At 41.2% G+C, this 14,731-nt stretch overlaps 1 protein-coding gene across 2 annotated transcripts; it reads left to right on the top strand.

Annotated features, from left to right (window-relative positions):
* Positions 1 to 481: 481 nt before the first annotated feature.
* Positions 482 to 14,429, top strand: ETHE1 (ETHE1 persulfide dioxygenase). Of its 2 annotated transcripts, XM_056542501.1 has the most exons (7): positions 482 to 648; positions 3,684 to 3,828; positions 8,990 to 9,138; positions 11,847 to 11,976; positions 12,067 to 12,156; positions 13,220 to 13,336; positions 14,074 to 14,429. In XM_056542501.1, exons 1-7 carry the CDS (start codon positions 562 to 564, stop codon positions 14,118 to 14,120), a joined length of 765 nt encoding a protein of 254 aa, XP_056398476.1. In that variant the 5' UTR covers positions 482 to 561; the 3' UTR covers positions 14,121 to 14,429. The 2 variants fall into 2 exon arrangements, with proteins under 2 accessions (XP_056398476.1, XP_056398477.1); XM_056542502.1 differs by lacking the exons at positions 482 to 648; positions 8,990 to 9,138 and having other exon boundaries at positions 3,692 to 3,828.
* The last annotated feature ends 302 nt before the right edge of the window (positions 14,430 to 14,731 follow it).

Raw genomic sequence — 14,731 nt, 5'->3', positions numbered from 1 at the left:
CCATGGCGTCACGAATAGCAAGGGTTAGCAAGCACCCTTTAATTGCTGCACAGCTACACTCCCCATAACCTATATCCCCCAGGCTATCACAATGATATATTTTATATGTAGAGCCATTGTTTCCAAACATCTGCACAATCTCTTAGAGCGGTGGTCTCCAAACAGTGGCCCTCCAGATGTTGCAAAACTACAACTCCCAGCATGCCCGGACAGCCGTTGGCTGTCCGGGCATGCTGGGAATTGTAGTTTTGCAACCTCGGAGGACCACGGTTTATCACAAGATCGCCTAAAAGCAACCAGAAGCATCACACTACGTAAAAAATAAGCAGGCGCATACTGCTACCAGGTCTGTGGAACTACAAGTACCACCTTAGACCTCACAGCCCCAGTGAGTACGTGACCACACAGTGCAGCTTGGATGTAGGAGGCGACAGCACTAACACCCTCCCAGTCCTGCGGTGACTGGTGGAGTCCTGGGAGGGTGCGGTTTTTCCGGAGGCAAAACAGAATGACACAATGACACAGTGACACAGAGTGGTAACCATCCGGGTGACGCAGGAAATGTTGACATCTTTTGGCAAGGTGCTGATCGGAGGGGTGCGGAGGTACAGTGCCATGGCGGCGGACAGGAGACTAATCTTCAGACAGGTAAATAAGGTCCAGCACAGGATGGGTTAATCGCTGACAGTCATGTGAGTTAACCCCTTCCTTGCTTAGTTTTTTTTTTTAAGCTGTGCACCAACATTGCGCTTTATATATATATATATACACAACACCCACATAATCCATGTCTGGGGGGGGAAGGGCTGTATTTAACCCTTTGAGGGTCCACGCAGAGTCCCCATCACTAACCGCTCTGATGTGTCACTTTGGGGGTCTTTCTACGTGTTTAGGAAAAGTTCTCTAGTCGCTCTCCTCTATCTCAGCTTTTCGTGTCGTCCTAGGTAGTGGATACATCCCCCGGCTCTTTGTATTGCCACATTACCCGGAAGACTTGTCATTCAGGAGTGTGGGAAAGCTGGATGATAACTAGTGATGAGCGGCAGGGGCCATATTTGCGAATATATTGACGATTATTCATTCGCGAAACTCGCTTATCAGCTATGTTTGTTGACTTTTTTATTTTCCACGCGAAAATTCGAATGAAGAAAAATCACCAAAAATTAGCATAAAAAACTTTGCATGTAAAAAAAAACAAAAACAAAAAAAAGAATATTCGTCATTACAGATATATAGCACTATATTCCAAATATTGGCGAAATCGGCAAGTGACGATATTTGCGATAAAAATTTGCATGTAAAAATAATCACTAAAAATTTGCATAAAAAAATTGGCATGTAAAAAAAAAAAAAAAGAAAAGAATATTTGTCATTACAGATATATAGCACTATATTCTAAATATTGGCGAAATCGCCAAGTGATGTTATTCGCGATAAAAATTTGCATTTCGAATATTCGCGCTCAACACTAATGATAACCGACCGTCTTACCCGTATATGATCTTTACTACGACATTTCTGAGGACGTTATGTGAAGTTTTGTTTCCATAAACAACGCCCAGGGCTGGGACATATATATATATACGGGGTTTTATGAGAAGCAATAAAGCCGGCAGACTGTACTAAGCTTATAATAGACAGAGACCTGCTGAGGACGTGAAGCAATAAGGAGGTGAGGCCAGGAAGTCAGGGGGACTTTAGGTGGTTATGTCTCTCTTCTGCTTATTCCTGTCTTGCATTTGGCTCTAAGACACAAGAGAATCCTTAAAGGGGTACTCCGGTGGAAAATATTTCTGTTTTTCAATCAACTGGTGCCAGAAAGTAACAGATTTGTAAATTACTTCTATTAAAAAAATCTTAATCCTTCCAGTACTTATCAGCTGCTGTATGCTCCAGAGGAAGTTATTTTCTTTTTGAATTTTTTTTTTCCAGCCTGACCACAGTGCTCTCTGCTGCCACCTCTGTCCATGTCAGGAACTGTTCAGAGCAGGATAGGTTTTCTATGGGGATTTGGACAGTTCCTGACAACAGTAGTAAAGCTACTGTTGTCCGTAACTTGGCGGCATCGGAGTCTTTATTGTCCTCGTGCCTAGCCCGGGATCCAGCGGTATACCTTCGGGTGGTTATAAGCTAAACCACGCCCTGGCGTCACGAATACAAGGAGTTAATGCCATCTGCCCCTAGGGTAACAACATCTTCCCTGCACCACACACCCCGCCACCACACTGCCATAGGGGGCTCATAATGGAGCGCCCCTGCTGGTAGCAGTAGTTCATGTGATGCTGGTAGTTGTAGTTTTACAACATCTGTAGGGCCACAGTTTGGAGACGACCGGCTCTAGTGCTTTGAAGGTTTGGATGGTCTGTTACCTGTACGTAGGGTTGCCACCTGGCCGGCATTTTACCGGCACAACCGATATTTTAGCCACGCTGCCAGTACTTTTATATAAAAATATTGTCCATGCAATGCCCGGTATTTATCCAACCAATCCTCCAACTCCCAAAATGTTGCACCATAACCTATACCAGTGTTTCCCAACCAGAGAGCCTCCAGCTGTTGCAAAACTACAACTCCCAGCATGCCCGGACAGCCAACGGCTGTCCGGGCATGCTGGGAGTTGTAGTTTTGCAACAGCTGGAAGCACCCCTGGTTGGGAAACATTGACCTATACTATATACTACTATATAGTCCAACATGCTGGGAGTTGTAGTTTTGCAACAGCTGGAGGCACCCCTGGTTGGGAAACACTGACCTATACTATATACTACTATATAGTCCAACATGCTTTGAGTTGTAGTTTTGCAACAGCTGTAGGCACCCCTGGTTGGGAAACACTGACCTATACTATATACTACTATATAGTGCAACATGCTGGGAGTTGTAGTTTTGCAACAGCTGGAGGCACCCCTGGTTGGGAAACACTGACCTATACGATACACCTACTATATAGTCCAACATGCTGGGAGTTGTAGTTTTGCAACAGCTGGAGGCACCCCTGGTTGGGAAACACTGACCTATACTATATACTACTATATAGTCCAACATGCTGGGAGTTGTAGTTTTGCAACAGCTGGAGGCACCCCTGGTTGGGAAACATTGACCTATGCTATATACTACTATATAGTCCAACATGCTGGGAGTTATAGTTTTGCAACAGCTGGAGGCCCCCCTGGTTGGGAAACACTGACCTATACTTTATACTACTATATAGTCCAACATGCTGGGAGTTGTAGTTTTGCAACAGCTGGAGGCACCCCTGGTTGGGAAACACTGACCTATACTATATACTACTATATAGTCTAACATGCTGGGAGTTGTAGTTTTCATTTGGGGGCAGCTGCTGAGCCACAGGTTGTATCAGGGCATGCTGGGAGTTGTAGTTAGTCACTAACTGAATTTAGTAAAAAAAAAAAAGCGATCAAAAAGTCCCATCAAAGCAAAAATGGTCCTGTTAAAAACTGCAGATCGGGGCGCAAAAAATGACCCTCATACAGACCCGTATAAGGAGACATAAAAAAGTTATAGGGGTCACAATAGGACAAAATTTCCCCCGCATATGTGTATCCTGTGATGTCACGCATATATAATTAATTATGCAAATTAGCATGGCCGGTATTTTTTTTTGTTGCAAGAAAGGTGGCGACCCTACCTGTGCGGAATGAATTTGTCTTGTGTCCTCCCAGTTGTTTGAGCCTGTCAGCTGTACGTACACCTACCTGCTCGCTGATGCAGAAACCAAAGAAGCCGTCCTGATCGACCCCGTGCTGGAGACTGCGAACCGGGATGCGAAGCTGGTCAAAGATCTTGGCCTGAAAATGGTCTATGCAGGTATATCGGGGGGTAGAGGAAAAACCTCTTATCCAACATCCCTAAATCTTAGATTTCTAATTTTATATAAATAAATCTTAAATATTGTTCACTAAGAAGTTCAGCAACGTTTTCAATAACTTCCTTTGCTGGCATTGACTTGATTTGATATACAGTGGTCCCTCAAGTTACAATATTAATCGGTTCCAGGACGACCATTGTATGTTGAAACCATTGTATGTTGAGACCATAACTCTATGGGAACCTGGTAATTGGTTCTGAAGCCCCAAAATGTCATTAAAAAAAAAGGAAAAAGTGAGAATTAAAGAAAAATAAGTAGATAACTAATATAGATAAAGCAAATCCTTCCATATAAAAGTAATAAAGATCTGCTGTGAGCTGTAATCACTGTCTATTTCAGTGTTTCCCAACCAAGGTGCCTCCAGCTGTTGCAAAACTACAACTCCCAGCATGCCCGGACAGCCAAAGGCTGTCCGGGCATGCTGGGAGTTGTAGTTTTGAAACAACTGGAGGCAACCTCTTTGGGAAACACTGGTCTGTAGAGGACAGAAGCTTCTTCAGGGTCCTGTACAGTACACGCAATGTCCTAAAAAAAGGAAAATGGAGCCGCCCTCACCTGATGTCCAAAGGAGCAGCTAACCCTGGTACAGGTAAAGAGTACAGAACATGTAATACCTCCCTGTACTGTAGGGGGCGCTACCAGACACCAGTCAGTGCATACACTTCAGTAATACAGGTAAAGAGTACAGAACATGTAATACCTCCCTGTACTGTAGGGGGTGCTATCAGACACCCAGTCAGTGCATACACTTCAGTAATACAGGTAAAGAGTACAGAACATGTAATACCTCCCTGTACTGTAGGGGGCGCTACCAGACATCAGTCAGTGCATACACTTCAGTAATACAGGTAAAGAGTACAGAACATGTAATACCTCCCTGTACTGTAGGGGGCGTTACCAGACACCAGTCAGTGCATGCACTTCAGTAATACAGGTAAAGAGTACAGATCATGTAATACCGCCCTGTACTGTAGGGGGCGCTACCAGACACCAGTCAGTGCATACACTTCAGTAATACAGGTAACGAGTAGTACAGAACATGTAATACCTCCCTGTACTGTAGGGGCGCTACCAGACACCTGTCAGTGCATGCACTTTAGAATTACACAGGCTTTACCAGTGAAATGTCCATTCTGATTGGTCGGCTCTTCCATGCAATTAACACATTTTGCAGATTCCATAGCATTGTATGTTGAGTCTGGTTTCAAGTTACAATGGTCCAGAAAAGACCATTGTATGTAGAAACTATTGTATGTTGAGGCCATTGTAAGTTGAGGGATCACTGTATTGAATACAACCCTCAGCGTGAGAGGTAAACAGACAACAAGCAGAGATCGCGCAAGAAATTTTATAATAGAAAGTTGTAGAATTATACACAAACATTTGCTGTCAGGGCATGCTGGGAGATGTAGTTTGCAACAGCTGCTACAGTTTGGAGACTGTTGTTATACACTTACATGAATGATTGCTTTTCAATCTTGATGAAGAGACACTAACCATAAAGTCACACGTCAGATGTTTTTAGAAGATATGTGAGGATAGGGACAGAGTGGAGAAAAAAGCAAAAAGGACTCTGATATCTCAACCTCATATCCCATCCTTTTATCTCAACCTATTTTACCGTCCTTAAATTTCGACCACATATCCCATCATTATATCTTGTCCTTCTATCTCATCTTCATACCCTGTCCTTATAATCTGCCCTCATATCCCATCCTCATATCCCGACCTCAAATCCTGTCCTCATATCATGACTTTAAATCCTGTCCTCATATCCCATCCTCATATCCTTTCCTAATATCCCGTCCTCAAATCCTTTCCTTATATCCCGTCCTCATATCCCGACCTCATATCCAGACCTCATATCCCGTCCTCATATCCCGACCTCATATCCCGTCCTCATATCCCGACCTCATATCCCGTCCTCATATCCCGACCTCATATCCCGACCTCAAATCCTGTCCTCATATCATGACTTTAAATCCTGTCCTCATATCCTTTCCTAGTATCCCGTCCTCAAATCCTTTCCTTATATCCCGTCCTCATATCCCGTCCTCATATCCCGACCTCATATCCCGACCTCCTATCCCGACCTCCTATCCCGACCTCCTGTCCCGACCTCCTGTCCCGACCTCCTATCCCGACCTCCTATCCCGACCTCCTGTCCCGACCTCCTGTCCCGACCTCCTGTCCCGACCTCCTATCCCGACCTCCTATCCCGACCTCCTGTCCCGACCTCCTGTCCCGACCTCCTATCCCGACCTCCTATCCCGACCTCCTGTCACGACCTCCTATCCCGACCTCCTGTCCCGACCTCCTGTCCCGACCTCCTGTCACGACCTCCTGTCACGACCTCATATCCCGACTTCAGATCCTGTCATCATATCCCGACCTCATATCCCGACCTCATATCCCATCCTCCTCTTCTGAAATGACTGATAACAGGAGACAATAGCAGACTGTATTTTCTGAACAGCAAACCTGGAAAAGAAAAATTTACTGGAAATATCCCCTTCACATAAAGCAGGTACAACTTCTCTACTACAGTTTATGGGGTTCAAAGTGTAACATCTTGATAGTAAGTGATTCACAGCAATGAAACGGAGCCAGAATATTAAAAAGCGTCTATACTGCATTAACCCCTCCACGGCCAGCAGAATTCCCTGCAATTCTGTTACACCTGCATGAGTACGTGCTGTAATACAGCCCCTGACCTGTCACCTCAGGGTTATAGAGTTTTATAAATGAGTATACACATACTATACATAGATGACTCGTAAAATATGATGCCTTATAAAATATGTCAGGACTTAAAATAAGTGAACTTATTTACCCTTATTTACTTACAATATACATCACATAATGTGCTGCAAGATAAGATTTTATTGACTATGACTACTATAATACTGCTCCTATATACTGCTCCTATATACAAGAATATATCTGCTATAATACTGCTCCTATATACAAGAATATAACTACTATAATACTGCCTCCTATATACAAGAATATAACTACTATAATACTGCTCCTATATACAAGAATATAACTACTATAATACTGCCTCCTATATACAAGAATATAACTACTATAATACTGCTCCTATATACAAGAATATAACTACTATAATACTGCTCCTATATACAAGAATATAACTACTATAATACTGCCTCCTATATACAAGAATATAACTACTATAATACTGCTCCTATATACAAGAATATATCTGCTATAATACTGCTCCTATATACAAGAATATAACTACTATAATACTGCCTCCTATGTACAAGAATATAACTACTATAATACTGCTCCTATATACTAGAACATAACTACTATAATACTGCTCCTATATACAAGAATATAACTACTATAATACTGCCTCCTATATACAAGAATATAACTACTATAATACTGCTCCTATATACAAGAATATAACTACTATAATACTGCAATCCTATATACAAGAATAGAACTACTATAATACTGCTCCTATATACAAGAATATAACTATTATAATACTGCTTCTATATACAAGACTATAACTACTATAATACTGCCTCCTATATACAAGAATATAACTACTATAATACTGCCCCCTATATACAAAAATATAACTACTATAATACTGCTCTTATATACAAGAATATAACTACTATAATACTGCTCCTATATACAAGAATATAACTACTATAATACTGCTCCTATGTACAAGAATATAACTACTATAATACTGCCCCTATATACAAGAATATAACTACTATAATACTGCTTCTATATACAAGAATATAACTACTATAATACTGCCCCTATATACAAGAATATAACTACTATAATACTGCTCCTATATACAAGAATATAACTGCTATAATACTGCTCCTATATACAAGAATATAAGTACTATAATACTGCCTCCTATATACAAGAATATAACTACTATAATGCTGCTCCTATATACAAGAATATAACTACTATAATACTGCCTCCTATATACAAGAATATAACTACTATAATACTGCTCCTATATACAAGAATATAACTACTATAATACTGCTTCTATATACAAGAATATAACTACTATAATTCTGCTCCTATATACAAGAATATAACTACTATAATACTGCCTCCTATATACAAGAATATAATTACTATAATGCTGCTCCTATATACAAGAATATAACTACTATAATACTGCCTCCTATATACAAGAATATAACTACTATAATACTGCTCCTATATACAAGAATATAACTACTATAATACTGCTCCTATATACAAGAATATAACTACTATAAAACTGCTCCTATATACAAGAATATAACTACTATAATACTGCTCCTATATACAAGAATATAACTACTATAATACTGCTCCTATATACAAGAATATAACTGCTATAATACTGCTCCTATATACAAGAATATAACTACTATAATACTGCTCCTATATGCAGGAATATAACTACTATAATACTGCTCCTATATACAGGAATATAACTACTATAATACTGCCTCCTATATACAAGAATATAACTACGATAATACTGCTCCTATATACAAGAATATAACTACTATAATACTGCTCCTATATACAAGAATATAACTACTATAATACTGCCTCCTATATACAAGAATATAACTACTATAATACTGCTCCTATGTACAAGAATATAACTACTATAATACTGCCCCCTATATACAAGAATATAACTACTATAATACTGCTCCTATATACAAGAATATAACTACTATAATACTGCTCCTATATACAAGAATATAACTACTATAATACTGCTCCTATATACAAGAATATAACTACTATAATACTGCCTCCTATATACAAGAATAGAACTACTATAATACTGCCTCCTATATACAAGAATATAACTACTATAATACTGCCTCCTATATACAAGAATATAACTACTATAATACTACCTCCTATACACAAGAATATAACTACTATAATACTGCCTCCTGTGTACAAGAATATAACTACTATAATACATAGTTCATCTAACAGATGTTCACCTGTCAATCTATTTCCATCTAGTCTGTATGGCCACCTTAACCCTTTGCTCTCCTTCTTTTCACCCTCCAGCTAACACTCACTGCCACGCGGATCATATTACTGGGACGGGGGTTTTGAAGAAGCTTCTTCCGGGGTGTAAGAGCGTCATCTCTAAGGACAGTGGAGCGGTGGCGGACATTCACATACAGGAGGGAGATCTCATCAAATTTGGCAAATATGTAAGTTTGGAAAAAAATATGGAGTTGGACCGGGTGGAAATGGGGTCATGACCATAAAGCGTACCCGTCAGATACAACAAAAATTATTTATTTTTATATATCACTCAGTACCTAATCCAGACCATGTACATCTAATTTTTATGTGTCTAGCACCTTTATTTATTTTTTTATTACACTTTTAATTTAGCTCACTAGTCTGAATTCCTCTCAAAGGGAGGGGGCGTGGCCTCACTGTGCAGGTCTCCGCCCCCTCCCTCAGTATGCTGTCTGCTCACATCTCCCCTAGCATTAGCAAAACTACAACTCCCAGCTTGTCCTCACTGACAGTAGCGGAACACAAGATGACAGTGGGAGGATTTTTCCTCCAGCTATGAGCCCTGCACTCACAGTTGTCAATCAAGGAAGGGTGTCCATGATGAATGGACACAGCAGGACTAGTATGTGTCCAAGCAGGCAGGGGGGACAGTTGTGTGACTGGCTTTTTCTGTATGAAATACTGAAAATTTCCTAATGAAAGCAATTGCAAAACCTATTGGTTATACATGCTTCACAACAGATCAAAAGTATAATTTTAAATTTAAAGGGGTTATCCAGGAAAAAAACTTTTTTTTTTTTATATATCAACCGGCTCCAGAAATTTAAACAGATTTGTAAATTACTTCTATTAAAAAATCTTAATCCTTTCAGTACTTATGAGCTTCTGAAGTAAAGGTTGTTCCTTTCTGTCTAAGTGCTCTCTGATGACACGTGTCTCGGGAACCGCCCAGTTTAGAACCAAATTCCCATAGCAAACCTCTTCTAAACTGGGCGGTTCCCGAGACACGTGTCATCAGAGAGCACTAAGACAGAAAATAACAACCTTAACTTCAGAAGCTCATAAGTACTGAAAGGATTAAGATTTTTTAATAGAAGTAATTTACAAATCTGTTTAACTTTCTGGAGCCAGTTGATATATATAAAAACGTTTTTTTCCTGGAATACCCCTTTAAGTATAAGTTTAAGTATTGTTTCTTCCTACATTCTGATTGGACAATATAAATGTCAAATAATTCAGAGTCCTATATTATGTTACATCTCCAGCAGTAGAGGAATTAGACGACACCTTTCTATGTTCCTGAAATTCTCTTCTTAAAGTGCACCTGTCATATCACAGAAAATAAAAAATTGCTTCTATATATTACTCAGTAGGTCATGCAGACGCTTTACACGTCATTTTTATGTGTCTAGCTTCTGTATGTGGCTCATAAATCCCTCTGCTGCTCACTTATTCTGACATCCACTGCTCAGGAAGGGGAAATCCCAGCAAGTACTGAGCCCACCCTCACTCATCATGCAATCACTTCCTCCCTGAGTCTGCTGTACGGGGTCTCTTCATCCAATCACTGCAGGCTGCTCTGTATTCTCCTACTCTCTGTTTTTATGCTGCCGTCTGATAGGACAGAAGTGAGCACAAATGCTATTCCCTCACTCACTTGTCCCGGCCTGTGCTTCAGCTGAGACAAAGATGATGCTGCAGCCAGACAGGATTATGTTCTGGATGGTATGGGGACCCCTAGTGGTCTTTTTTTTATAAGCCACATGTGGTCCCTCAAGTTACAATATTCATCGGTTCCAGGACGACCATTGTATGTTGAAACCATTGTATGTCCAGCCCATCACTCTATGGAAACCTGGTAATTGGTTCAGAAGCCCCAAAATGTCATCAAAAATAGGAAAAAGTGAGAATTATAAGTAGATAACTAATACAGATAAAGCAAATCCTTACATATAAAAATAATCTGCTGGGAGCTGTAATCACTGTCTATGTAGAGGACAGGAGCTTCTTCAGGGTCGTGTACAGAACACAATGTCCTAAAAAAGTAATGGAGCCGCCCTCACCTGGTGTCCAAAGGAGCAGCAAACCCTGGTACAGGTAAAGAGTACAGAACATGTAATACCTCCCTGTACTGTAGTGGGCGCTACTAGACACCGGTCAGTGTATACACTTCAGTAATATAGGTAAAGAGTACAGAACATGTAATACCTCCCTGTACTGTAGGGGGCGCTACCAGACACCAGTCAGTGCATACACTTCAGTAATACAGGTAAAGAGTACAGAACATGTAATACCTCTCTGTACTGTAGGGGGCGCTACCAGACACCAATCAGTGCGTACACTTCAGTAATACAGGTAAAGAGTAGTACAGAACATGTAATACCTCCCTGTACTGTAGGGGGCGCTACCAGACACCAGTTAGTGCATGCACTTCAGTAATACAGGTAACGAGTACAGAACATGTAATACCTCCCTGTACTGTAGGGGGCGCTACCAGACACCAGTCAGTGCATACACTTCAGTAATACAGGTAAAGAGTAGTACAGAACATGTAATACCTCCCTGTACTGTAGGGGGCGCTACCAGACACCAGTCAGTGCATGCACTTCAGTAATACTGGGGTTTTACCAGTGCATGCCCATTCTGATTGGTCCGTTCTTCCAGCCATTGACACGTTTCACAGATCTGGACTGTCTGTACATTGGATGTTGTGTCTGGTTTCAAGTTACAATGGTCCAGAAAAGACCATTGTATGTTGAAAATATTGTATGTTGAGGCCATTGTAAGTTGAGGGATCACTGTAGTATATTAGAATGTTTTTCTAAGATGTACAATATATAAAAAGTTTTCCAATCTGGCAGTGCCTATTTAACGTAGTGTTTTTCCTCTACAGTCTCTGGAGGCGCGGGCCACTCCGGGGCACACAGATGGCTGCCTCACCTATGTTCTCAATGATAAAAGCTTGGCCTTCACCGGTGACGCCCTACTCATCAGGGGCTGCGGGCGCACAGACTTCCAGCAAGGTAAGTGTCTGGCCTCTTCCCAGTGTTTCTCCATTTATTGGCCGGGTATCATGCATTAGTTTCACGCTGTAAATCTGATTTATTTTACAGGCTGCCCGAATACCCTGTACCATTCTGTCCACAGCAAGATCTTCTCCCTGCCTGACAGCTGCCACCTCTACCCGGCTCATGACTACACTGGTGAGTCCTGCGACCTCTAAACCTTATGTCTGGTAGAACGGCTTTGGTTGTTGGGTTTAGGATGTGGCTAAGGTACAGCAGCCAATTTTAACAGCTTTAAAGGGGGTTATCCAGGAAAAAACTTTTTTTTTATTTTTACATATCAACTGGCTCCGGAAAGTTAAACAGATTTGTAAATTACTTCTATTAAAAAATCTTATTCCTTTCAGTACTTATGAGCTTCTGAAGTTGAGTTGTTCTTTTCTGTCTAAGTGCTCTCTGATGACACCTGTCTCGGGAACCGCCCAGTTTAGAAGCAAATCCCCATAGCAAACCTCTTCTAAACTGGGCGGTTCCCGAGACACGTGTCATCATAGAGCACTTAGACAGAAAAGAGCAACTTTGACTTCAGAAGCTCATAAGTAATGAAAGGATTAAGATTTTTTAATAGAAGTAATTTGCAAATCTGTTTAACTTTCTGGAGCCAGTTGATATATAAAAAAAAAGTTTTTTCCTGGATAACCCCTTTAAATCTATCATATAGTCACAGGGTCACCCAGGCTTCATGGACCTGCACAGCCCCTGCTGTCTCCTCCTTTCTTTATCTATCAGCAGCTTTTCACTGATTTCACTGTATTCCTTAAAGGGGTACTCCGCTGCTCAGCGTTTGGAACAAACTGTTCCGAACGCTGGAGCCAGCGTCGGGAGCTCGTAACATCATAGCCCCACCCCCTCATGACATCACGCCCGCCCCCTCAATGCAAGTCTATGGGAGGGGGCGTGACGGCCGTCACGCCCCCTTCCATAGACTTGCATTGAGGGGGCGGGGTGTGACACCATGAGTGGGAGGGGCTATGATGTCACAAGCTCTTGGCTCCTGCGTTCGGAACAGTTTGTTCCAAACGCTGAGCAGCGGAGTACCCCTTTAAGGAATACAGTGACGTCATAGCCCCGCCCCCTCATGACATCATGCCTCGCCCCCTCAATGCAAGTCTATGGGAGGGGGAGCGGAGTACCCCTTTAAACTGAGAGGCTTTGTTACGGTAACTTATTCTATACCTGATCTCCGTCTCCACCACTACAGGTCAGACGGTGACAACCGTTGAGGAGGAGAAACGTCTTAACCCTCGACTGACCAAGAGTGAAGCGGAATTTGTGAAGATCATGAATAACTTGAACCTGCCAAGGCCTAAACAAATAGGTGAGGACGTCTACTCACTGCCGTCAGGGCAACTTAACTTGACAAAATGTTTGACTTTCCACCAATGTCAGATCATTTCATCCCCTAAGACATGAGCGTTACCAGTTGTGACCACTAGATGTCCCTACTAATTCTTACTTTCTACAGCAGCGGTCTTCAAACTATGAACATCCAGCAGTTGCAAAACTACAAATACCAGCATGGCTGGACAGTCTATTCATTGCCGTTTGGGAAATGAAATGTGACAAAATGTTTGACTATCCCCCAACGTCATTTAATCTCCAAGACATAAGCGTTACCAGATGTGACCACTAGATGTCACTACTAATTCTTACTTTCTGTAGTGTGGTCTTCAAATTGTGGACCTCCAGCTGTTGCAAAACTACAAATCCCAACATGGCCGGAGAGTCTACTGACTACCATTAGGGAAACAAAATGGGGAAAATGTTTGACTATCCCCCAAGACAGAAGCGTTACCAGATGTGACCACTAGATGTCACTACTAATTCTTACTTTCTATGACAGCGGTTTTCAAACTGAAGACCTCCAGCTGTTGCAAAACTACAAATACCTGCAAGGCCAGACAGCAAACGGCTGTCCGGCCATGCTGGGATTTGTAGTTTTGCAACAGCTGGAGGTCTTCAGTTTGGAGACCATTGCTCTATAGCCCTTGTCCGGTATGAAAAATGTTTTATAACTATTAAAAAAAAAACTAATTCCTTGTCTCTTCTCCATAGACGTCGCAGTGCCAGCAAACCTGAAGTGCGGCATTCAAGATGACTGATGACATCATCACCCCATTGCCTGTCTAATGGATTTCTACATTTTCCTGACTTGTCTTGAAGAATCTGAAGATTTTGGTTGCGGATTATATATATATATTTTTTTATTGTACAATGTTGGGCTCTGGTCACATGATTGTTTTAAAGCGGCTGTCCCGAAGCGCTGGGAAATATCGGAGGGAGGGCAGAAAATGGGATTTTTTTCTAACTTGTCCTTATACTGAATGTTCTATGGATCCGATGAGTCTTTGTATATATGTGAATGATTATTATTTTCCAATAAAATATTGATTATATTGATTAGACATTGATTATCTACTCCAATGTATTAGTTTTTTGTAGAAATAGAAATATACAGGACTTTTGGGGAGATTTATCAAAACTTTTTTAGAGGAAGAGTTGGGCAGTTGCCCATAGTAACCAATAGGATTCTTTCTTTAACCCCTTAAGGACACAGGGTTTTTCCGTTTTTGCATTTTCATTTTTTCCTCATCACCTTCTAAAAATCATAACGCTTTCAATTTTGCACATAAAATTCCATATTATGGCTTATTTTTTACGCCAACAATTCCACTTTGCAGTGACATTAGTCATTTTACCCAAAAATCCACGG

Source organism: Hyla sarda, chromosome 10 (assembly GCF_029499605.1).
Source record: "Hyla sarda isolate aHylSar1 chromosome 10, aHylSar1.hap1, whole genome shotgun sequence".
Classification (NCBI taxonomy): domain Eukaryota; kingdom Metazoa; phylum Chordata; class Amphibia; order Anura; family Hylidae; genus Hyla; species Hyla sarda.
This window is presented reverse-complemented; position numbering and strand designations above follow the sequence as displayed.

Bases quoted from the DNA above. Each gene is read 5' to 3' on its own strand.
- ETHE1 (XM_056542501.1), top strand. From the start codon at position 562: ATGTTGACATCTTTTGGCAAGGTGCTGATCGGAGGGGTGCGGAGGTAC. The intron at 9,139-11,846 runs GTAAGTTTGGAA...TTTCCTCTACAG, and splicing joins TCATCAAATTTGGCAAATAT to TCTCTGGAGGCGCGGGCCAC. The intron at 11,977-12,066 runs GTAAGTGTCTGG...TTTATTTTACAG, and splicing joins GCGCACAGACTTCCAGCAAG to GCTGCCCGAATACCCTGTAC.